Below are 25,346 nucleotides of genomic sequence, written 5' to 3'. Positions count from 1 at the left end.
TACAAATGGCCAACAAACATATTTTAAAAAAATTTCAACATCTCCAGCAATTGGAAAAATGCAAATTAAAACCACTCTGAGATTTCATCCTACTCCAGTATGATTACAGGTGTGCACCACCACACTCATCCCTTTGTGTGGGTTTCTATTACTGCACTTACCCTATTTTATTTTCTGGCTAAGTCTGTCTCCTTCAGGATAAACAAGTGTGAGCTGTTTGTGGACAGGGACTTCACTCATTCATTTTTGTACCCTCGACACTTAGCAGAATCCCTGGCATGTTGTTACCACTGAGCAACACAATTGTAATGAGACTGAGTTAATATAGTCTTAGGTATGCTTTTGTAAGGAAAATCAAGTTCATTGGTGTCCTTGCTTCAAAATTATAGTTTGGTTACTTGGTAGCATCTAGCTTAGACTATGTTAGGCAAAAGTGAGAAAAATAAAATGTCTATAAACTTAGGTTATTAGAAACAAAGTTTTTCTGTAGTCAGTCTTAAGATATTTATAGTATACTTTAAAAATAGTCTTATTGGTCTTGCTTTATATGCATTACTAAATTTCTAAAAGTTGATTATTTCAGCATCAAATATTTCCCCATTAAAACAATATTGCATAAAGCACCTCAGCATTTTTTAATCAGGAGACAAACCACACAATAACTGAACAGGAAAAGTTTACCATATAAACAAAAGGGAAAATCAGAAAAAATAGGAAAAGCTGACATAGGAGCATAGCACCCGAAAAAGAAACCTAGGTGAGGGGGCCACTTGCATTTCCATACCCATTCTCAGGGCTAGAATCCAGACCTCACTGAAGATGGTGTATCTTTAAGCATGGCAGAAGATTCCCTTGAAATGCTGTACTGTTGGGACTCAGGCAGCTTGGGTTTCTAGGATTCTGGAGAGAATTTGTACTCTGGGAGGTGCTGCACTTCAGAGCTCAATGGGGCATGGTACCTGGGATTCCACCCTCGGGGGCCCAGAAAACAGCTGCCTAGGGATTAGTGCAACTTACTTCAGTTAAAAGAGAACCAAGAAGAAGAGCACATTCTTCCAATGTGCTTTCCCTAGCACCCACTATTGAGATGGTACTAGTTGGCACAGGCACAGCAATGGGAAAGTGGATTTGGAGCTGATAAAGAGCAGATTGGCAAGTGGCACAGCTCACCTCTTTGACTGCTAGGCTTCCATATGTTCAACTTGAGTACCAGCTACAGCAAAAGCTACATATTCATATATACTTAGGTATATAATTTAATGAGTATATACAATTATTTTAAATTTAAAAATGTATTTTGGCTGTCACTGCCCAACAAGACTAGTAGTATTAGAGGAAGATGAGAAGGGAGGCAGAGACACCCCTATGAATTCCAAAGTAGTTAATGTCATTCTTAGATAAAACTTATTGTTGACTATCTTAATTTCATTTTCCTTCATATAAAAATATTAAAAGCACTAGTCTTCTATCACTTAAGAATTGTTTTGTCTCAGAGACAAAAAATAAGACAGGCTTTCCAACAATCAGTCATTCAGCCAGAGCTGGTAGAGAGGATGCAGAGTGTGGGAGTATCATACATATCTGCCAAATGTGGAATTTATTATGGCTGCAGTAAATAAGTCAACCAAAATAGATAAGTGCCAGGAATCTTCTTTCCATTGAGTGAGGAGAGGAAACAAGGAGAATGACCTTCAAAGGGAAGAACTCAAGTGCTGGGGGAAGATTTGTGGTCGGGTGGTGGAATGTGGAAGACTGTGTGACAAGTGAGTCCTTCTTGACTGTGGAACACTTGTGCTGCTTGCTCATACACAGACAGGCATGGTGGGGTGGTGCAGGTGATGTAGTTATAGCCTGAGACTACTTCAGTGTTACAAGTCCATTCTTAGGGTAAAATTAACATGGATTTTTTTTTCCTGTAAAATTAGTAACTATAGATAACTTGTGAAGGCTCTTATAACAGTCTTGTAGGCTCTTCTGGAAGGATCTTTTCTCATTGTAGAAAGATGAAAGCAGGAGTAAAGTTAGTGTCATGCGACCCATATAGGATTCTTCAGAATATAAATGACAAAATAAGCATTTAATGAAATTGTACTACTACTTAGATTCCTGAATTAGAAGAAAAGAGAGATTTAAGGCCTGGTCTTGTGTCTCTTCCAACATATCAAAATATGTTGATCTATTAAAATAATATAAAAATAATCAAAACCTTATTATTGATTATTATCTATTTTTTCTACCTGTTTAATGAGTCAGTCTCTCTCTCTCTCTCTCTCTCTCTCTCTCTCTCTCTCTCTCTCTGATTATTATCCATTGTATTTGTTTAATTTGTTAGCTGGTATTAAGAACTACCAATTTCTTACCTGGTATTAGTGGACAGTTAGCAGTACTGTAAAGGTCTTTGTTTTTCTAGCATCTATCCTGCCTGGTTAAGTATGAGAAGTTGGGGAAAAGAGTTAATGAAATCTGAGACTGGGGCAAATGTTCCTAATCTCTTGGTTGTGGAGCAATTTAAATTAGCAATTATGTAAGGTGGTTATTGACTTAGATACTAGATTTATATAATATTGTCCTTCAAATCCTCCCTCAAATGATAGGTGACCCTCTTGTGCAGAAGAATTTGCCAGAAATCTCAAATATAGGTAGATAAATTGGGTTCATATCTCCAGCTACTTTCTTTTTTTGGGGGGTGGGGGGTGGTTCTAGGAAATAAACTCAGGAACACTTAACCTCTGAGCCAAATCCCCAGCCTTATTTTGCATTTTATTTAGAGACAGGGTTGCTTAGTGCCTCACTCTTTCTGAGGCTGGTTTTGAACTCACAATCCTCCTGTCTCAGCCTCCCGAGCCGCTGGGATTACAGGTGTGTGCCACCATGCCCAGCCTCCAGTTACCTTCTTATTCATAGTGTTGTTATTATTGTTTAGTAAAAATGAATTCATTTCTCCCTGTTTTGGAGGATGGGGAGTTCAAGATCAAAACACAGGCAGATTCTGTATCTGGTTAGGGCTCCCTTCCTGATTTGCATTCAGAATCTTCCAGCTGTGTTCTCACATGGCAGAAGGGATTGGGGAACTCTCTGGGATCTCTTTACAAGGGCGCTGATTGCATGCATGAGCTCTCCACCCTGTAGGATTCTGTTGCAGGCATTCCTATGACTTTCTGGTGGTGGACACGTAGGTAAGATGGGATTGTCTCATAGTTGTCTCAGCACTATATCTTGCCTCTCTTAAGCATTCCAACATTTGAGAGAATTTTGGGGTCTCCATTTTATAATGAATTACTATATATTATAAAACACATTGAATAATTATAGACTAGTGTCTACCCTGGCTGGATGGTTGAAAGCAAGTAGCATTGGTGTGCATGGAAGCTTAGCAGTGTGCATGCCTCATTAAAAATGGATTTGGTTTTGTTTTTCAGGTTTTTCTAAAGAGTGACCGAGTGGCCAGAATGGTTCAGAGTGGAGGGTGTTCTGCTAATGACTTCAGAGAGGTGTTTAAGAAAAACATAGAAAAACGTGTGCGCAGTTTACCAGAAATAGATGGTTTGAGCAAAGAGACAGTACTGAGCTCCTGGATAGCCAAATATGATGCCATCTACAGGGGAGAAGAGGACTCCTGCAAACAGCCAAATCGAATGACCCTCAGCACCGTATCTGAACTTATTCTGAGCAAAGAACAACTCTATGAAATGTTCCAGCAGATTCTAGGTATTAAAAAGCTAGAACACCAGCTTCTTTATAATGCTTGTCAGGTATGTGCATTATGTTATTTCCCATTCCCTCTTACTCAAGAGGATGAATGTTGAGTGTTTACAGCCTATGGAGATGTTCTGCACTTTATGTATCCATTTTGCTTGAAAAGTAGAATGAATATGACTTTCAATAAATCAAATAGTGGTATTTTAAAAACAGTATTTAATGGAGAAGAACATCAGTGTCTTTATCTAGTGAATGATTATTCCCTTTGCCCTATTTTATAACATTAGATTTGTACCTATTGGGTATATGTGGCATACCCTGAATAGTAAAGTGAGAATCATCTGTTGCCTGAAGAACCTTGGCAGTTCATAATAAGTAGGTTTACCTCAGAGAAAAATATTTTTTATGAAGATACAATGCTCGACTTCTGATTTTTATGAAAGTAATTGAAATTTCATTTTTTAAACACAGCCAGATACAAATGAATTGAGGATGATAGTTCAACTATGTAATTTAAAGAGATGACAGAGTTAATAATATATTTTCTCTTAAGTTGTTATTCTAGTCATGCATTTGAAAAATTGAATAAAACCTCATGTTCTGCATTTTTCATTTTTAGATCCTATGATTTGTCTAATAATGCATCCCTCCTTTATTTGAATTTTGTTTGCTTATTTGGGATATTTAAATCATTGACTTTGCCTTAATATGTAATTTAAATTGACAAAATTCTATGATTTTAAAATGCATTTGTTCATTAAGAGTTACACTTCTATAATGTACATGTTTATTTTTAATCTTGTATAGATCTATCTGCATTCTGTCCATACCCCTTACTTTGCATTCCTAATTTGTGGATAACTTCAGATGACTAAATTAACAGAGTTAATTAGTAGTAAATCAGGGTAGCTCAACCCTGGGAACAATTTATGCACTCACCATATTGTTTTCACTATGTCATTAAGTCTGGTGGGGCTTGGTAATAGTTGAGCATGACTGTAAAGCTAACCTCCTCTATTTTAAAGGATAAATACAACTAGGACTTTGCATTTTTTAGTTCACTTGTATATTTTAATGTTGATAAAGGTAATATCAAAAAATTCAAATTCAGACATTCAGTAGATATTTATTGAGAATGTATTCAAGTTAAATACCTCACTAGGTATTAGGGAAAACAAGCTGAGCAAAATTTGTTCTCCCTATTCCAAAGTCTAATAGAGTACCCAGGCCTCTAAATGAATTACTATACATTAGAATTTATATTGGCTGTTATACGGTTATAACATATATCCTTGTGTACCTTTGGGTATATGTTTAATAACTAAAAATGCTTTTAATTAATTCTTTGACTTCTTTAAAGATCCCTGCTGCAACCAAGGTCTGCCCTACCTAATATCTGTTTTCTGTGGTTTGCAACTAACAATACTTCAAATTCAAATCACCACTTGCAGTTGTGGGTTTGTTTATTTTTCCTTTCAGTTCCATTAGTGTTTACCTCACTTATTGATACTGTGTTAGATACAGACATTTGTATTAGGATTCTTTGAGCTTCTTGTAGAGTTGACTCCTTTATCAGGATATAATATTCCTCTTTATCCTTAACAGTCTTTCCTCTAAAGTCTACTTTGTCTTTAACTAGTAGAACTAAATCATCATTCTTTTGATTTAGGTTTGCATGATGTTACTTTCAAATTGCATTTCTATTTTTAATGTGGGGTTCTTGTAGATAGTATAGGATAGTGTCTCCAGTGTTTTGTTTTATTTTTTGTCCACTCTGATGTTTTTTGAACTTTAATGGGTATGTTCAGACCATTCATATTTAAAGTAATTTTGTATGCAATTAGATTAAGTCCTCCAATCTTTATTGCCTCTTCCCTACAGTTGCTCTTTGTTCTCTTTTTCTTTTTATCTGTCTTCTCTGATTTTGAGTGAATATTTTTTTATGATTTCATTTTATATCTTCTTTTGGTGCCTCACTTGGGATTTTTTGTTTTTTTTTTAATACAGTTTACAATGCACATTTTTAAACAATCTAAGTCCACTTTCAAATAGCACCAGCAGGCTTTATATGTAGCATAGCTCTCCCATACCCCCAAGTGTTAATTTCAGTTATAGTAAGCTATAATCACCCAATACATTATGAATATTGTTGTTTAAGTAGTTGTCTTTTAGATCAATTAAGAATAAGGAAACAAAAGATTCTGTCTTTCTTCAGTCATTCCTTCTCTGATATTTTTTTAAATTTATTATTGTATCTACTACAATTTTTTTAACCTATGCCATTTCCCTTATATATGCATAACTTTTTTTTAAATATTTCTGTGAGGGCTGGACTACTGGGGATGTATTCCTTCAGTTTTTATTTATCAGAAAAAGTCCTTTCTCTCCTTCACATTTGAGGATAATTTCACTGGTTATAGAAATATTTGTTAGCTTTTCTTTCTTTTTCAACATGCTGAAAATCTTAGTACATTCTTTTCTTGTTTGCATGGATTCTGAGGAGTTGTCTAGGGGTAGTGTTCATCCTTCAACCTCTGTAGGAGAGGTGCTCCCCCACTCCACCCTGTGCTTTCCTTCAAGATTTTTACCTTCCTTAGCTTTCTGAAGTTTGAATGGTGTGGGGTTTTGTTGTTGTTGTTGGGTTTTGTTTTGTTTTAATTTGGTCTTAGTTGGACTTTTATGAGCTCCTGTATCTATGTATTAGTATGTATAGTCAATTTTGGAAACTTCTCCACTACTATATCCAGTATTCCTTCTGTCCCACCTTCTCTTTTCTTTATAGTGTTCTAATTATGTTTGGATTACCACCTTTAGTATTGCCCTACTGTCCCGAGTTCTGGGATGTGTGATTATGGTTCATTCATTTATTCCTTGCTTCCTTCTTTCTCTCATTCTAATTGTATCTCAGATTGGGAAGTTTCTTTTGACCTTTCTTCAAGTACACTGATTCTCTGATCAGCACATCAGATCTACTGATGACGTCATCAAAGACATTATTCATTTGTTAGAATGTTGTGTTTTTTTTTTTTTCCCCCTAGCATTTCCTTTTGATTCTTCCTTGGAGGTTTAATTCCTACTTTATTATTCATTTGTTTTTGCTTGTTTCCAACTTTTCCCATTGAGGCTGTTAATATATTAATAATAGTAATATAATTTCTTACTTGGTAATTACACCATCTATGTCACACATGAATCTGTTTCAGCTGCTTGCTTTGTTGTAGCATTCTCAGTCTGTTTTCTTGAAGTTCCGGTACCACAATTCACTGTGGGTTCCTGTGGTTTTGGTTTTTCCAGTAGCTGAGACAGGCTACAGTAGTTTAGTTTTCTCAATGTTTCCTCTGGCAAAATCTTTCCCTCTTTGTTCCCTGGATCTGAAATATTTTAAAAAGGCTTTTCTTTTCCTCTTCCTGCCATGATCATGTGGATCTCTTTCTTGGATTGTCACTATGAGAGCTTGGTTGGCTAATGGAAGGAAAGTTTACTTGAATGCGTGTCCCCTGTGACTGGGACCTTGGAATTTCTCATTTTCTGTACTCAGCTTATAGGAATTTGTTAAGATCATTAGGTAAGCAGGGCTTCCTAATTTAGACATGGTGTCCCCCAAAAGCTCAGGGTTTCCTGCCACTTATGACATGCAGCAACTTCTGTGTCTTTCTGGATTTGCCTTTGTTACTAGATTTGGGGTTAATGGTTTGCCCTGCATCATCAGTTCTCTGATAAGCATAAGAAAAATAATTGGCTTCTAGCTTGTCCAGCATTTTATTATGAGGCTAAGAATGATGACTTCTAAGCTCATTATATGTCTTAGTTGAAACTGGAATTTCCTTTAATCCTGAGATTTGAAAAAAAAAAAAAAAAAAAAACTTCAGAATTATTTTTAGATAAATTTTAAACCCCAAATGACAAAGTACTCCTATAAGGAAGGGGAGAGCTTTCCTTTGGAATTACAATGATTTTACAGACTTTCTTAAAATAAGAGAACAAGTGAGATTTTAATTTTTTCCTAAAGGGTATATATAGATATCTGATTATATTTGTTCTTTTGTTTTCTTCTAACAAAGGTTAAGGAAAAAAGGTAAGGAGAAGTGATAAAAATCATATAAAATAGCCCATCCTCTATAGAAAAGGAATAATTTGGGAAGAGAAATAGCAGGAATTAAGAAGCAGAAAGAGAATCTACACATGGCAGAGAGCTGCTGGAGCCCAGCTCCAGGGTTATAGCCCAGAGATTTACTTCACCTTCCCTGTTGTGTCAGGAAAGGTTCTGAGACTCCTACTACCTACAATATTCTTGTTTCTGTAATTGGTTACCTGTGCCTGGTCACTTGTTCTTGCCAGCAGTTATCCCCTATAAAGTCTCAAGGATGTGTTCCTTGCTTCAGGATCAGAAGCTCAGAATGGAGAGCTCCCCTGGGGAGATGTGCAGGACTGTAGCAGCCATGTAGCCCCTGGGGGCTGGTGAGAGACATGAATGAGGATGGAGCTATGCCAGGGCTGCCATGTGATGCTGACAGTAGGATCATTTGGTGGTTTTCCTTTTCCCAGAGCGGTAGGATTAGCATCTTGGATGGAAAAACAGGAAGCTGCCTTCTGAAAGAGCATAGGCATTGTCATGGTTTAGACATGGTGTCCCCCCAAAAGCTCACATGTGAGACAATGCAAGAAGGTTTGGAGGAGTAATGATGGATTATAGCCTTAACCTAATCAGTGAACTGGTCTCTGATTGGATTAACTGAGTGGTAACTGGAGACCGGTTGGGGGTGTGGTTGGATGAAATAGTTCATTGGGAGTGTGGCTATGGGATATATATTTTGTATCTGGAAAGTGGAGTCAGTCTCAGTATCTCTCTTCTCCCTCTCTCCCTCTCTCCCTCCCTCCCCTCTCTCCCCTCTCTCCCTCACTCTCTCTCCCTCTCTCTCCCCCCTCTCTCTGTCCCTCTTTCTGTCCCTTTCCCCACCCACACCCACACCCCACCCACCCAATCCTTCTTTTTTATCACCATGTGAGCTGCTTCCCTCTGCCACACTATTCTGCCACCTTCGGTCTGAGGAATGGAACCAGCCAGTTATGGATTGAGACCTCTGAAACCATGTTCCCCTAAATAAACCTTTCCTTCTCTACAGTTGTTCTGGTGGGATCCTTTAGTCACAGCAGCAAAATAGCTGACTAAAACAGGTGTTTACATTAGTTCTGGTCAGAGCCAGTAACTTCTTAATGATCAAAATTAAGACATAAAAGAAACTCCTAAAACACTAAGGTAAAAGGTAGCACATGCCACAATTAAGATATGAAAATCAGAGATCATCAAGAGAAAAATATTTACCTGTTATCAAAAAAAACATAAAAATGATTTTAAAAAAGATAACCCTTGCATATCATTAGATGTCAGGCTTTTAAAACTGTCTCATATTTTGGAATCTTTGGTGTAAGAATAATGTGCACATTCATAGAACATGTTGTTAGGAGAAAAGGACAAGAAGCTCCAAGGGACAATTTAAAGTGAGCAACATGGCAAAATAAGAATCTGAAATGATTAGCCATGATTTAATCAGACCAATATAGTACAAATGCAATAAATAGAAGAATAATCTGTTAGTGAAAAGTCTATTTTCAGAATAATTTTAAGAATATGCAGAGAATTTCAAGTAAATATAGCTAGCTATTTTTTTGAGGGACAGTGTTAGATAATATTAATACTATGTATCTCATAGTCAAAATAATTTTATTTCACATTTTTAATGAAAATTGTGTTATTTCTAAATGGTACCAGTTAATCAAGTTGCTTTTTCTTTTCTTTTTTTTTTTTTAGAGAGAGAGAGAGAAAATTTTTTTAATATTTATTTTTAGTTATTGGCGGACACAACATCTTTGTATGTGGTGCTGAGGATCGAACCCGGGCTGCACCCATGCCAGGCGAGTGTGCTACCGCTTGAGCCACATCCCCAGCCCAGTTGCTTTTTCTTAAACAGAAATTAAATGTGTTTATTAAAGATTATTTTAAAATATGACATAAGGTAATACAACATGTTTAAATTAATTAGTAAATTCATTATCCATAATCATGTAGGCAATACAGATCAGATGCTCCATACATTTTGTTAAATGATAGGAATGCAGAGATAGATAAGGGCTAAATATTTGCTTAGTTCATTTTTTTGAAGAGATTATGGTGTCATAAATGCCACAGTGATATGGCAAATCCCTGGTTCTACTTTTTTGAGGTTGGGAAAGGCAATGTAATCTTTGTGTCATGAAGAAATTCACCAAAATGAGCATTTTGCTTACTTGGTAATGTTTTCTAGGCAGAGGTACCAACATGTGCAGACTAGGAACAGCATGGCTTTGGGGGAACTTAAAGACTTTGATGCTATTGGACTATAGGGAAGAGGTGGGCTGTGGTTTAAGATGACATTCGCAAAGGTAGCCAAGGGTCTTATAAACTGTAAAGAGATGTACAATCATAAATGACCAGAGCCTGAAGATTACATAGTACCATTTGTACTCCTGTAATTCTCCTTTTACTTCTATATTTAGATTTTAAGAAGATTTGCTTACTCAATTTTATAGCTATCTAGATCCTGATCTTTTCTGCCAAAAGCCACCTTCATCAATGTTTTATAATCTCATTCCATTAACTGAAGAAAGTGACTCACCCAGATTTACTCAAACACAGAAGCAAAGTTAACTGAAATCTTGCTCTCAACAGACCCCCCCAACCCAAATTCCTTATGATCTGAAGACTACAGAAGTGCTACATAGGATCACAGAATTGTTGTCATGTTTATAAGGGATAAGCAGTACTATTTGTGAATGGTTACAGTGTAATATTCTACTTTGTGATTCCATTTCCCTAGATGCTTTAGCTTTGAAGATGAAGCTTGGAGATGAACTGAGATTTCAGCTTGGGCTGTGGGTCTAGAAATTTAGATAAATCAATGAACAGGCAGCTGCTATGTTTCTCATCTCTCTTTCCTGGAAGCTCAGGCAGGAATTGTGAGGCATTAAACCTTAATGAAAACCCCCATTCGAGATCCATAGAGGGAAGATAGCAATGGGGAGAAACAGGACTCTTCCAAGGAGACTGGGTCCACCTTCCACCGGTAACCACTGTCTCATTGTTTTTCATCTAATATCATGTCATTGGTAATATGTTTTGTTTAACATAGTTTTTTTTTTAGCAAAAATGAAAGTATATTCTATAGAATTATATATGATAACAAAAATAGAAAAATGTGTAAATGAAAGGAAGGTGGTATTGGTTTTCACATATGTGTAATTAAAATCTCAAAGTTCTTGAAAAAATATCCAAGTGAATGTTATTAAATGGCAGGTTTTGTGCTTTCAGATATAGCAAAGGAGGAACTTAAGACCTTAGAAAGACTATTTATTTTTGATTTTTGAATTTCTAAGATTGATAGTGGGAATGGCCATAATATTTATATCTGTGTTTACTTTTTTAAATAAAATAGTATTATAGTATAAATTTGAATTTTATTTCAGTTCAATGAATTAGCTGTGGTTAATTATACAGAGTAACTTTCCTCTCTAAAAATTAGATTTTTTAAAATTGTCAATATAATGTTAATGTATTTCTAACAAATCAAATTCTCTTTTATTGGTGTTGCTTCATTTGACTATGCTATTTTGTTGTCTAATTTGACCTACATGAGGAGGCACTACAAGAATATTCCTAAATAATATTTCTCCTAACCCCTTCATTGGGTTTGTTTTTCTCTCTTCAATATCTCACCAGATGTGGAATATAAGGTACCTTCAGATACATTTTGCTTTATTTTTAGATCATTTTCTTTATCCAGATCTAGTCTGTGAAAATTAGAATGTTATCCCAACTTTTCTTTTTAAAATTAGAGAATACAGGACTAAAAAAAAAATCAGGTAAAGTACAACATGTCTTCATAAATCTGGTATAAAGGTGTTCAGGTGAGCAAGACTTCACTCATTGTATAATTGTTCTTAGAGGGATTGGTTCTGGGAACCATGTCAGATACCAAAATATAAACATGTTTTATATAACTGATGATAGTAGGAAAGAAATGTTTTTGTTAATCTACTTCATGGCCTATTCTCAACTATGTATGAATAAAAAAGGATGATGTGAGTGTAATGTTTCAAGTATAATATATTTTCTATAGTTTGTTGTGAAGTAGGCTGTCCATGGACCCTTGAGCCCCAAATAGACTTTTTGTCCTCTAAAATTGTTTAATCAAATATTTTAATCCCATGGACAAAAAATCTGATTAAAACAACAACAAACTGCATTGATAAGGTTAAGGTTCTCAAAAGGCTATCATTTCACCTCTAAACATTCATTATCCCACATATGAATTTTTGGGGACATCTCATATCTAAACCATAAAGTTGTTAATGAAAATATTCTGTCAAAAGTAAAATGACACATGTGTGAGATATATTCAAGATTTGGTTTCATTCCCTCACAATATTTATGTGCAGTCAGCAGATACATATTAACCAAAGAACAGTTGTACTAAGACAGGTATGTATGCATATAGCACAATGTGAGCAACTGGATGGCAGTATTTTGATACTGGACAGCTTGCATGGATTTTTCTAATGTTTCTCAACCCTGGATACATGTGGGAATGAATCAACAAGCTTTAAATACCACTGGATGCTTGGGCCCCACATCAGACTAAGTGAAAACATTTTTTAATGGTGGGACCAAGGTCTGCTGGCTAAAGCCTTCCTGGGTGGTGCTGATGCACAGTGAGGGTTGAGGACCCCTGCCCTGATGTTCCATGTGAAGATCTCATCCCATGATCATATCAAACTGAAGGGGATGCTAGAAAAAGTCCAGCTGTGTGCCCAGGAGGAGGAGATTATTTAGTGGTGTGGAAAACCTCTCCTCTAGTGAAGCTTTAATCAGAGTTTAATGAAAATTTTAAAATTGTGTAATTTCTGAGTTTGGAAAATCAATGGAAATTCAACAGATGAAAAAATAAGATTGACAAAGGCACAAGGAGGGTGAATGGCTTGGAATCTGTTAGGGAGTATGTTGTGTGTGCTGCTAGAGTAGTGGGAAATGAAGCTCAAGAATTAGGAAAGTACATGAGTATTAAAGGCCTTTTATAGAAGATGAGAGAGCTTGGGATTTATCTTATTCTAGGGAACACTGTTGAGGTCACAACAAAGGCATGGCAGGCACAATTAGGATTCTGAGAAGATCCTTCTGTGGTCTAAGGACTTCACACCCTGCCTGTCTCTCCTTATAGTCATGGGCCAGTGTTGTGCTTCTCTAAGCAAAGAGACAAGGATCTGGGGCTATATGTTCCTCCTTCAAGTAATCTTTGCAGACTGTACATTGCCCAGCTCTAAATCTTTCAGTTTCATACCTCTTTTTATTTCTCTCTTGCCTATGAGGTTCTTGGGCATCTGGACTCCTCCTCCAAGTCTGTTCTCACATTCTCTTAGTTCCCTACCCTGTAGTGTGCTTCAGAATTCCATTCTGCCACCACACTTTGGGACTTGGGCTTGGGGCAAAACACTGGAGTACCTGCTCTCTCTAGGGAAGGGACAAGATGAAAGTCTGGTAGTTGTAGCAGGACCTGGAGATGGTCCCTATGTTCTGATGGAGCCTTTATGTTAACCATGATATGATGGGACAACTCCAGGTGTTCTTTAACACACTGCTTAGTCTGATCAGGCTGTGTTTCAGGCCTTCTTTGTACAGTTGTCCTTTTTGTCAGGAACCAAAAATTTTTCAATGCAGTGATGTGGATCAAGAAATATTCTTTGTACATGCTGAATTCAAAATATTAAATGTCCATGTTGGTATAGCAAGTGATGATTAGATATACAAGTCTGGCATTTTAATGAGAATTAAGGGCTGGAGATACAGATTTGGGAATCATTTGGAAACTATTCTAAGCCACATATTCAAATTCTTTTTTGCTTTAGATGCAAAAAAAATGAAGTGTTTCTGTTTTTCTTAATCATCTTAGAAGAGAGCAAACTGATCATTATCTTAGTAAGATCTTATTTATATAGTGGTTGGAATTCCTTCTAGCTATTATCTATAAAGTGGTAGAAAGGCCTCTATTATTGTTGAACATTCAAAACCATGTAATTGCCTATGTGAAGAGTGTCTTCATGGGTCTCATATGAAGGCCTTCAGATGAACAAGGCTTACAGCTCAATCTATGAATCATTATTAGAGTTGCTTTTCATTTTTTTTAAATAATCATACAATCATCCCTGAGGGATTCTAGGAATCCCTTCAGATACCCAAATGTACAGAAGCTCAGGTGTCTTATATAAATGGATAATATTTGCATATAACCCATACATAATCTCTCATATATTTTGGATCATCACTAAATTACTTATAATACCTAATAGAATATAAATGTTATATAAATAATTATTAGAGTTGTTAGACTGTATTGTTTAGGAAATAATTACAAAGCAAAAATTCTGTACATGTTCAACACATTTCAGTATTTTTCATATATTTTTAATTTATGATTGGTTGAATATACAAATTGATGTCAACCTTGTGGATAGGAAGGGCCATCTGTATACAGGGTCTGAGAGTAATGGGATTTGAAAAAAACATAGATTTGCTTCCCTATTCAGTTTAAGAAATTAGATGGATTTGGAATTATTGTGCTGTTAGATCCTCTGAAAAATACTGCAATAATGAAAAACTAAATTTATTATGCTTACTTTGAGCATCCTCCCCCTCCCCTTTTGAGGAAGATTAGCTCCTCATTCCACTCTCTGTTGCTTAAGCCCATGGTAAACTGATGAATCTGAAGTTTCTCAAACTCAGTAGACTCAAATGTCATTTTAATTTTCTCTTCCATAATGTGGTGGTTTTTCTATTAATGTCATATTCATCCCTTTGACTCATAATCACATGCACTTTCCTTTCTGTGGCCTTCCTACCTTGAGGAGTTGCCTGACACTGTCTCTTTCTTTATACTAGTGTCTTTTTGACTGCTCTTGTCTGCTTTACACAGCAGTCCCCATAGTTGGAGACTTCATTACCTCTCACATGAATCATGGCAGTACCCTCTTACCTGCCTCTTCCTTTTAGTTTTCTATTTGTTGCCTGATTAACATTATTGAAATACCATTTTGACCTTGTTATGACCCTACCTGCCATGACCTTCTTCATGAATAGAGGAAGACGAATGGCTCCCCTTGGTCAACAGTGTGAATTTCACTCTCCTTGGCTAAATTTTCAGCAGCCTTGGCATTCAATCTGGTCCTCACTGGCTTTTCTAATGTTCTTTCTCCTCTAACAATTCTTTATACACCGCATGGTTTAGGTAAACCAAGTTGCTCTGTGTTTTTTATCCACATCCCCTGTGTTTTCTTGAATTTTAATTTTAACTAATATTCTCTTTGCTTGGAATTTTTACCTTTCCATTCTTCCAACACCCAAGAGAAATGTCAGTTTCTCCACAAAGCCTTCCTTCTGCCGTATGCATTTCTGCAAATATTGGGAGAGAAAAAAAAAATTATGAGGAATTATAATTGCCCATCATAACCTATAGTCAGTCATATTCTACTTTGTGTTATAGATATTGATATGTGCTTCTATTACCATATTTTAATAACCTGACCATGGGATAAGAATTCAATTAATTTTTGAATCATTAATTGTATAGTAATATTTAAGGTGTTTCCTATTGTGGGCACTCCTATACAGAGAGCAGCCAAAAGAACAATAGCTGTGTGTGACATATAGCTAAGGGGTTCATGGTGAACCCTGGAGTCAAACTGCAAGATTCACACCTCGATCATATTATTTCTCAAATGTGCGATTGTGGGAAAGTTGCTTAAATCTGTGCTTCGGATTTTGTGTCACTAAAATAAGACAAAAATAAGACTTTTCCAGAATTGCTCTGAAGCTTCAGAGGGAAGATGTGTATGAAATTCAGAAAAGTTTCTGATACATCATAAGTGCTGGATAAGTTTAACCCTTTGTTTTAATCCTGATGAACTAGAATTCTAATTTGTTCTGGGAAAGTGAGACTGCCTGTGTTATATTATTTAGAGGTAAAATCTTTCTATCCCAGTGTTATTCCATTATTAATGTGAACGTAGATTCAGCTATTTTATTCAGGTAAATATAGTTAGTAAATAGTTGCTCAAAAATATTAGCTCATTACTTTTGTCCAGAAGATTAAATGTTAATACCAAATGGAATGCTAAAGAATATTTCATGATGTGTGAAAATTTGCCAAGTCATACTATCATTTGAAGGGTGTGTATGTGCATGGATAGATATGGATATGAATACTTATGTGTATGTATACCTAGAGAATATATATGCATATTCTCCAGGTTAAAAGAAGTCCCATGGTTTTATGTTTGAGGTTAAATTTCTTATGTTCTTGCCTTTGAACACTTTGATCCATTATTTAATATAGTTTAGTTCAGTTCACATAGGGTAATTTTATATCTAATTAACTCATTCATCTTTTCTCTGTTTTAAGTATTCAAAGGAAATTGTGGTTTGGGAAATGCATTTTTAAGACTCTTAGAACTGTTCTACAAGAATCCATGGCGGAACTGCTATTTCTGAGTCAGATTTTTATGCATAATTTAGAAGGTAGATATAAGGGAATGCTTTAAAGGGTTTGCATCTAGCAGATAGAATGCTACCTAATTTTTTTCATACATAATAGCATCCAGAGAAATGTGTTACTCTCAAGAGTCTGAGGGTAGTTTCATTTCCTTGTTTTTTTTTTTTAACTTCATGGAAAAACAATACAAGTTACCTTGTAGTTGTTAGCTAATTCTCAATGATCAAAAAAGAAAAGGAAGCTGTTTTTGTTTTTGTTCCGGAGGGGCATTGCCTCATGGGAAATGCCTCATAGGAATAAATGGTGTTAGCATCCAAGAATCTTCCTAATATATATCAAATTATTCTTTTTATTTGCAATAAAATTGAGACTACTTTTTTTTTAAATCTCAACATTTGAGATGGATTTGTTTTATTCCTGTTATTAGGATTAGGTAAAGTTTAAAAAAAGTGATGACATGGCACATTGCAGTTTCTGGGAGGGATCATAAATACACAAGAAGTTCAGCAGCAAGACAACTCTGAATGCTTTGTCACCAGATAGCCTTTCCTTTATGGGTAAATGATTGGTTTTGATAGTTTTCTCTTAGATGACTGAGAGATTGATCAGGACAGTGAAGGTAGTGAAGAAGAGCATTCCAGGCTGGAAAAACAGAAGGAAAATGTATGATTTGGAAAATGGAACTTGTCCAATAAACAATGAGTGATTCAGTTTGTGTAGAAAGTTGCAGTTACCCAAGAGGTTAGAAAAGTGGATTGGTACAAAACATGACAGGGCCTGAAAAATATGCCACCAAGTTGGGCATCATTCTCTCTTATTCATAGCCATTTATTCTGATTCATTTATTCCCTCCCTCTCTCTCCTTTCCCTCCTACTACTGAGATTTTAGTCCAATCAAGAGTAGTGAGGATCATACGTAGAAATAGGGGAATGGTGTTGAGGAGTGGGTAGTATCAGATCAGTTTTAGTTTGAGGTCACTGTGAGATACAAGGCCTTACCTTCAGCTAGAAGTGAAGAGCTGGAACTCAGGCAATGAGCCAGAGCTGTGTGCTGACTTAGGACACTGCATCAATAAATGATTGCAGATGCCCCTAGCACAGCCCCCATTCTCTTGTGTATTGAGAGAATGGGCAGCCAGTGAAGAAAGTAGAACAAGCAGAGTCTGCTGGGTAGAGTAGTGCTCTATCTTTTTGGTAAATAATTTGTAATTCAAGGGATGGTGGGAAATTAGCAGAAATATTCATGGGGTAAATTAATGTGCCAATAATAAAGGTTTTGATAAGTATTTTTGAAGCCATGTTACATGGTACAAAGATTGGGCTGTTAGTTAACTATGATAAACAGTAAAATGAGTATTCTTTTGGGATGACAATTAGGTTTTTGCCAATTCTTTCTTGTAATGTGTTACCTGTGAGTCATCAGATTTATGGATAATATTAACAAAATGGACCAGCTAGGAATCACTCTCAAAGAAATCACAAAATTTAAATAACAGTGTAAATCCAAGTCTACTTGCATTTTTTTATACTAATGGGTAAAGATAAATATTATCAGAAAAAGACAAAATCTAATTCATTTAAAAATTATATTATAATTGGAGTGGGAATTGATTTTCTTTTCAGTGGGAGAAAGAAAGGCATGATTGACTAGGGTTAGCCTATACAAAGGTGTCATCATAGAAAAACAGATAGGAATCGTCCTTTATAGTGGGGATTTATTCATGTAAGGACAGTTATTCTGGTTCTAGAAAATAGATTGACTACAAGGGGAAATGATTCTAAATAGTGCTCTGAATGCCTTTTTAAAAACCTGTTTGTCATTAATATATGAGCAAATTTTAATGAATTCAAAATGTTAAATATTGGTAGGTTTTTGAGCTTTATAAAGGTGAAATGTCAGAAGTTATAAAAAATCTGTTCAATGAAACTTAGTAATTTTTACATTGTATTTTTAAGATTTTCTTAACTGTAAGATAATGGGCCATGACACAGGCTTCTGGTCCTGCCTAGGACCTCTGTAATGGAAGGTCTACTGATCTCTAAGACTGTCCCCTTCCCCATTGCTGCTTCTATAGAACAGGAGAGAAATTGGGCAAGGTGAAAATAGCATGTGAGATTCCCAAGTCAAGAGATTCCATTTTTAACATATCTGCCTTTGCTAATCCATCCTGATATCACTAGCAAAGTAAAATATTCCCAGTGGCAATTATACTGTTTTGTGTATTATTTTTACTGTCTCTCTTTAAGTTTCTGGGAGGGCTACAACTTTTGTTGCTATTGAAGAATCTGTAGCAGACATGCCTTAACATAAGTACAGAAAAATGTAAATAAACTGAATAAAGTGATAAAGGACCATTTAGGTCTCATGGGTAAGAGCCTGTGTCTTGCTGTTAGAAAAACCGTACTGATTGCAGATGCCCCTGACAGGGGCAGGGAGGACATTTTCCATGGGTTAAGTTCCAGAAACCACACAGTCTTTCAGAGTGAGAGAATAGAAGCTTCTGTACACAGAAGATTCTCCTGGAGTAATTTAAAGTAGTTTCTTTATTTCTTTTGCATTAACTACACCTTTGAGAATAGCCAGTAAGCTGTAAAATTCAAGCAATTCTCTGAGGGAAAAAACTAAATGCATCTCTGTACAAAATCATGCTTACCACTTTAACAGGAACACAGATTCCTAAAGATCCAAGTTAGAATTCCCTATCCTGAAGAATTCTGAAGGTGGAAATAGTTCCCCCTGCATAATAAGTGGGAAGAAAAATAAAAGAACCTTTTTTTGGTACTAAAAATTTGTCACACTGGGGAAATATTTTGATAATTAAAGTGGTAAAATGCTCTGTATAGTAGAAACTAGAGGCATTCAAGGATTAAATATACTTTGGGGCATCTGTTATAGTCAAGGTTGAATGACCCTCTTTTTAAAAGACCTGTAAGATTTCCTGTGCCAGGAAAAGACATCTGTGAGGTAAATAATCTATTGTCACATAAAATATTGTAATCAGGAATTAAAAGCAAATGAGATAAAATCATGAATAGCCTTGGTGGGATAATGACTTGCCATGACCCATGCTGCAGATGGGAGAGCCCACATGTTCTGCTGCATTTGCCTCCCAGCCCAAATCCAGAACTAGGATCTGGTGTGTCAACAGCATCTTAACTTCTAATGCTACGCTTCTATAATTAATCTGCTCAGGCTTCTCTTTTTATCCTCCCACTCCTTCCTTCCTTCCTTCCTTCCTTCCTTCCTTCCTTCCTTCCTTCCATATGTATAAAACCATTTGTTTAAGTTCTCTATAGGATTCAGAAGCAAAAGAGAATTATTTTCACTTTAATAGTATTTTCCAGCCATACTAAAAAATGAGAAGGGCTTGATAGGATTGCAGAAGCTCTCTTAACACTCTCATACATACCCTAGCTAAGTGCTCAAATACCTGAATACTGGTCAACTACTTGGTTCTAGATTTTATTCTACATGACTGTGGATAGGTTGGATTTGGATTGTTAGGGAAAGGAAGAAGTCTAAGATGACACTGGGTTTGGGGCTTGAGCAGCTGTGTAGGTGGTTGGGGTCTATGACATGGCTTTACTCATGGGTGATGGGATTAAGGAGCTGGAAATCAAGATCCCATCTGTGCTAATGAAGTTTAGTGTGCTTTTCTTTATGTAAATTGAATTGGTAAGTATATAGTTGGAAATGTAAGCCTGAACACGGTGAGGTTAGAGCTGTGAATACCCAACTGAGATTTTTCAGTGAGCACCTGCTGTTTATGACTATGGGCACTGTGAATGACACTCAAGTGGTGAACATTCAGATTGAGATCAGAAACACCAGACCTGATGCATTCCAGTCTTCATGAATGTTAAAGTGTTAATGTTAATCTCTGCTTTCACAATGGAAATTCAAAGAAAATCCTGTTTGCTTTAGTAAAATTTATTTTTAAGCATATATTAATGAGGCTCATCATTATTAAGACTCAAAACTGGCTAAACTCACTAAAACTGGGAATTAGCTAGAGGGAGGAGGGTGTGGTTATAAAAGGTGTCATGAGGGTTCATTGTGGTTTTAGGACTGTTCAGTGTCTTGACTATGTTGGTAGATCCACAGACCTACATAGGTTATAAATTGTGGAGAAGTTAAGATAGAGGAAATCCGAATGAGATGGGTGATTTTTATCAAAGTCAGTGTCCTGGTTATGATGTAATAGTGTAATTTTGTAAGACATTATCATTGGGAGAACTGGGAATAGTGTACAATGAGTATCTGTTTATTTCTTAACACTGCACATGTGAATCTATTAAATTATTTCAATTTAAAAAGTCTATATCAAGAAAATGGTCATGAACTTATATTACGTAAATGTTTAATTAGTTTGTTATAAACAAGTACTCAAAAGAAAATAAAACACTAAGTAAGATTCTTACATGTTAAAAATAAGTTACTCAAATGATTTACCCTTTTAATTCTGTCTAGCATTACATAAAGGAACGATAAACAATTAAAATTTCATTTGTTTTTATTGCATTGGTTCCCTCACCTCTGTTTTGTTGTTGTTGTTGTTATAGTAAACATGGTTGGTTTTTGGTTTTCACAAAATGACATGGTCACGGGCTAGGATTGTCGCTCAGCGGTAGAGCGCTCACCTAGCACCGGCGGGACCCAGTTCGATTCTCAGCACCACATAAAAATAAAGGCATTGTGTTGTGTCCATCTACAAAAAAAAAAAATTCTCTCTCTCTCTCTCTCTCTCTCTCTCTCTCTCTCTCTCTCCCTCTCCCCCCCACACACACACACACACACACACACCGCCACCACCACCACTTTAAAAAAAAAAAAATGACATGGTCACCAACACCCTTTATATCTCTGAAAATTTAGGCTTAGAAAGAGAAGGCAGTTAATATGATATATTTTTAAACCTATATCTTTTTCTAGACAAATGCAATTAAGGCCTTAATATATACATGCATTTGTTTTTGGCAGTGCTGGGGATCAAACCTGTGGCCTTGCCCAACTAGTCAAGTGCTCTACCACTGAACTCTTATACAAGCCCTTCTTTTAACTTTGAGACATGAGTCCTGCTAAGTTGTCCACACTGACAATCACATCTTGGAAGACATTAATATTTTTTAAAGTAGTTAAAAACTGTCTCTTACAAAGAAAACACTAGTGAAACCCAGAAAGACTCAAGTAATTTCATTTAAAAATAAGTAAGAGCTGTTAATCTGAAGATATGAATACTCAATGATGTTAAATAGTAGTTTTGGTGAAATTTGAAAAAAATTAGCTCTTTAAGGTATTAAAAACTGGTTTTTGCTTCTTAAATTTTTTGTAGAGCTGGGAGAGGAACTATATAACTACTTTAGAGGCAAAGTAACTTTTTATTATTTTTTCTATGGAAAAAAATAATATATATATTCACATTCAGTAGAGATCAGAATATTCCATATTACATTTAGTGCATTTAAGGTATCACAATAGTTAGAATGTTCTGATACATCATTTTTGTTTTAGAAGCTGTACTAAGAGATTTCGGTGATGTGGAACAGGCACTCATCACACTTTGTTTTCCTTTGTAATTACATTGGTATTAAACTTTTTTCACTTTTGTTTAAGATAGTGAAGAAAAACTTATTTCTGTTCAATTTTGGATCATATTAATCAAAATTAAAAGTGTATCGCCGGGGTTGCTGCTCAGTGGTAGAGCGCTTGCCTCACATGTGTGAGACACTGGGTTTGGTTTTCAGCACCATATATAAATGAATGAATAAAATAAAGGTTCATCAACAACTAAAAAAATATTTAAAAACAATTTAAAGTGTATTTTCAAGATGATGTAGAAATTCCTTTATAGCAAGGACTTTAAAAAAAATCTTTTCTGTTTTTTAACTTGTTTTAAAATAAATTTTATTATTCAAATTTAAGTTAGAAACATTTTTTTAGAAAGGATACCTTAGAGCTTTTCTTTATAAAAACAAGAAATACATCAAAATGAAAATAAATGCTCCCAAGACCTTTTCTTCTATATAAAAGTAAGAAATTCTTGAAAACCTTGATTGATTTTGTCCATCAGTCAAGGTCTCTCTGACATGTAGTTAGTGCTGGAAACAGAATGATCTTTCCTTTCCAAAACTTGGATCTGATTATGTCATTCCCCTGTGTGAAACCTCTCAGTGAAGCCCCCTCGCCATTGCAACCAACTCCAAGGTCCCCGATTGGTGTGTGAAGCACCATCTTCTGGCCTCTCTCCAGCCTCATCTTCTCCCCAGCCTGTTCTAAGAAGCCATTTCCAACACCCCCCCCCCCACACACACACACATATGTCCAGTCGCCTCTAGACTTTTAGTGTCATACTGCAGTGTCATCCCCTTTTCTTCTTTTCCTGATTCATCATTTAATTTCTAAAACCACCATTTTATTAATTTGGTTTTCTTCTATGCATCTTTTTCCAGGTTTTTTTTTTTCTTTCTTTTCTTTTTTAAGGCAACAAGGTCAATTTGTAGTTCTTCAGCAAAGGAACAAAAGGATTAGCTCTATTGCATTCAGTACTAATTCAATCTTCTGATGGAACTCTCCAGTTATGTGGTCCAGGCTTTTTGAGGATGAAAGGGGAATGAATGAAAGTCAAAAGAAATTTAACGTTTAATAGCCTTAATTATCATTTTTATAATGAAAGGAAGATTGAATAAGTGGGAGAAAAAGAATCATGAGGAAAGTTAAAAGTTATAGAAATTGTAAGGATTATTTTAATGGAGAAATAAAAATATTTTTTATATAAATGAGAATTTCTGGAAAATGATAGTATGCTTTTCTTGTTTCCAATCAAATTTAGAACAAGAAAACAGAATTCTAATGTAACCCCTGTCTATAAAAATAGAAACATTTATTGGTACTGCAAATCTATTGGTACTAGAATGAAGAGTCTATGAAGACTTAAGTGGTAGAAAATTATATCAGTCAATCGAATACTACTTTAATAGTTGAGCCTTAATACACATCTATTATAAAAATGAGGGATAGTTTTAAAAGCACAAAGAAGTGAGACATTATTCCATATATCATCATCTAGAAATGCCTCATGGGAATTTGAAATAGAAAAAAGAGATTAATTTATTTAGTTCTATTTTATTTCTATAATATTTAGACCTAATTTATTTAGGATTGTCTTAACATGAAGAGAAAGGATGGCCTGAATAAACTTAAAGATGACTTAATATATCCTCAAGGGAAAAGGGGTTTCTTGGCTTAGAGTTGTAAACACATTGACCAAAGAATTCTTGTAATTAGATTTCTTAGTAAACCGACCTACTGAGTCCTAGAGGTACATTTTTTGTTAACAAAACCCAATGAAAAGATATTTTAACTGAACTACCAATGCAATTGAATAATATTCTGTATTCTCAATAAGTAGCCAAGAGAATTTATCAAACATTGTTGAGTCACTTAATCTTTGCTTTAGTCCTATGTCACTGTCATTAAATAATCACAAATGTATAATTTCTGTTTTATTTTTAAGCTGGATAATGCAGATGAACAAGCAGCCCAGATCAGAAGGGAACTCGATGGTCGACTGCAATTGGCAGAGAAAATGGCAAAGGTAGATTATTCATGTTGACATATTGCACCACATTTTTTTTCTTATCTATATTTATGTGACCTGAAAGCATATTGCATATGATTAAAGATATCCAGAATAATGAATCATTTTCTCTTCTACATGCATACTCCTTAATTCCAACTACCTGAATGTAAATTATCTAAATGAAGCATACTCTTCATTTTAGATCCTTGTTTAATATTTAAATGTTTAAATTCAGTGGTAACTTGTATAAATTTTCCTAAAATTAAAGCCTGAATTTCACTAACTGCTAGATCTAGGAAACTTCTAATATTGTACTATACAGAATATTATCAGGAGGAAAAATTCTCTTGTAAAATTATATATTCTGAAATATCTAGCACAGTGCTTAGGAGATAATGATGCCAACTAATATTAAGATGGAATAACTAAATGAGTAAAAATGTAATTTGAAATATCTGACACAGAGTCTGACAGATTAAATGTTTTCTGTATGATATTCTATTTTATTTGTGTAATCACTGTGTTTCCGAGAAAAGAAATTTTAAAAAGGAAACAAGAGTTTCTTTTTTAATATTAGGGTTTTTAGAAAAAATCAACCTTAATCATCTAAACAATTTTTATTATGAATCAGTGGATTAATTTTCCCTCCTACATGCATAATCCTTGATTTCAACTACCTGAAATGTATATTATCTAAATGAAGTATTTTAGATATCCTTAGATGTCTTTCAGTGGAGATTCTGACATATCAAACTGAGCAAATTTAATTGCTCTCTATTTCAGTTTTACCAAATTGAAGCTGTTTTAATAAAATATTTATAAGGTGAGTTACAATTTACTAACCTGGTAGCATTATATCTCTTTGATAATCCTGTGAATTCACAAGGACAGATGATATCATGAGTTTTATAGACAAGGAGGAGATGGAGGCTTAGGGAATATTACTCACTTCCCCAAGATTACACAACAAGAGACAGAAGTAGGCCTTGAACCCTGGCCCTGACTCCAAAGTCTGGGCACACTCCATTATCCACCCCAGCTGTCTTTTCAGTCTGGTGAGTCCAGAGCATGGTTTATTAATAGTTAACAATGGCAGTCAGCAACACCCTCCTCCACACTTCACAAAACAACACAATGTAACAGTAGTAGAACCTCATGACCTAAATCTTTTTCAAGGGCTATCAATGTAGACTTTAGTTTTTCAGCAAAGGGGTAATTAGGAAGAAGTTTGAAAAATATAGACATGCCTGGAAAGAAGCATGGCTAACCCCATGCTTACTACATCCTAGATAAGTAACCCTGGGCAAACTATTTAGTAATTTTGAACCTCATTTTTTCGATCTGTAAGTTCATTGAATAATATTTATTGATCATTAACTAGTATAGGCAGAGACTGTCTTAGGTGCTTGGGACACATCCAGACAAATATAGTTGACTTGCGATAAAACAAGACAAAAATATTACTGCATGTCTGGCTGGATCTTGCATTTTA

General features: G+C 35.3%; 1 protein-coding gene across 8 annotated transcripts in view; it reads left to right on the top strand.

Annotated features, from left to right (window-relative positions):
* Window positions 1–25,346, top strand: part of Cadps2 (calcium dependent secretion activator 2) — a 521,519-nt gene that overhangs the window by 184,815 nt on the left and 311,358 nt on the right. For all 8 annotated transcript variants that reach the window (XM_046422408.2, XM_046422403.2, XM_046422402.2 and 5 more), the window contains exons 3-4: window positions 3,420–3,752; window positions 23,789–23,869. In XM_046422408.2, the coding sequence (XP_046278364.1) occupies window positions 3,420–3,752; window positions 23,789–23,869 (414 nt within the window). The remainder of the gene's footprint in view (window positions 1–3,419; window positions 3,753–23,788; window positions 23,870–25,346) is intronic.

This window comes from Marmota monax, unplaced genomic scaffold, assembly GCF_021218885.2.
Source record: "Marmota monax isolate L192 unplaced genomic scaffold, Marmota_monax_Labrador192_F-V1.1 WCK01_AAM20220418_F8-fsc00027, whole genome shotgun sequence".
Lineage (NCBI taxonomy): Eukaryota > Metazoa > Chordata > Mammalia > Rodentia > Sciuridae > Marmota > Marmota monax.
Note: the sequence above shows the minus strand (reverse complement) of the source record. Positions and strands in the feature narration are given on the sequence as shown.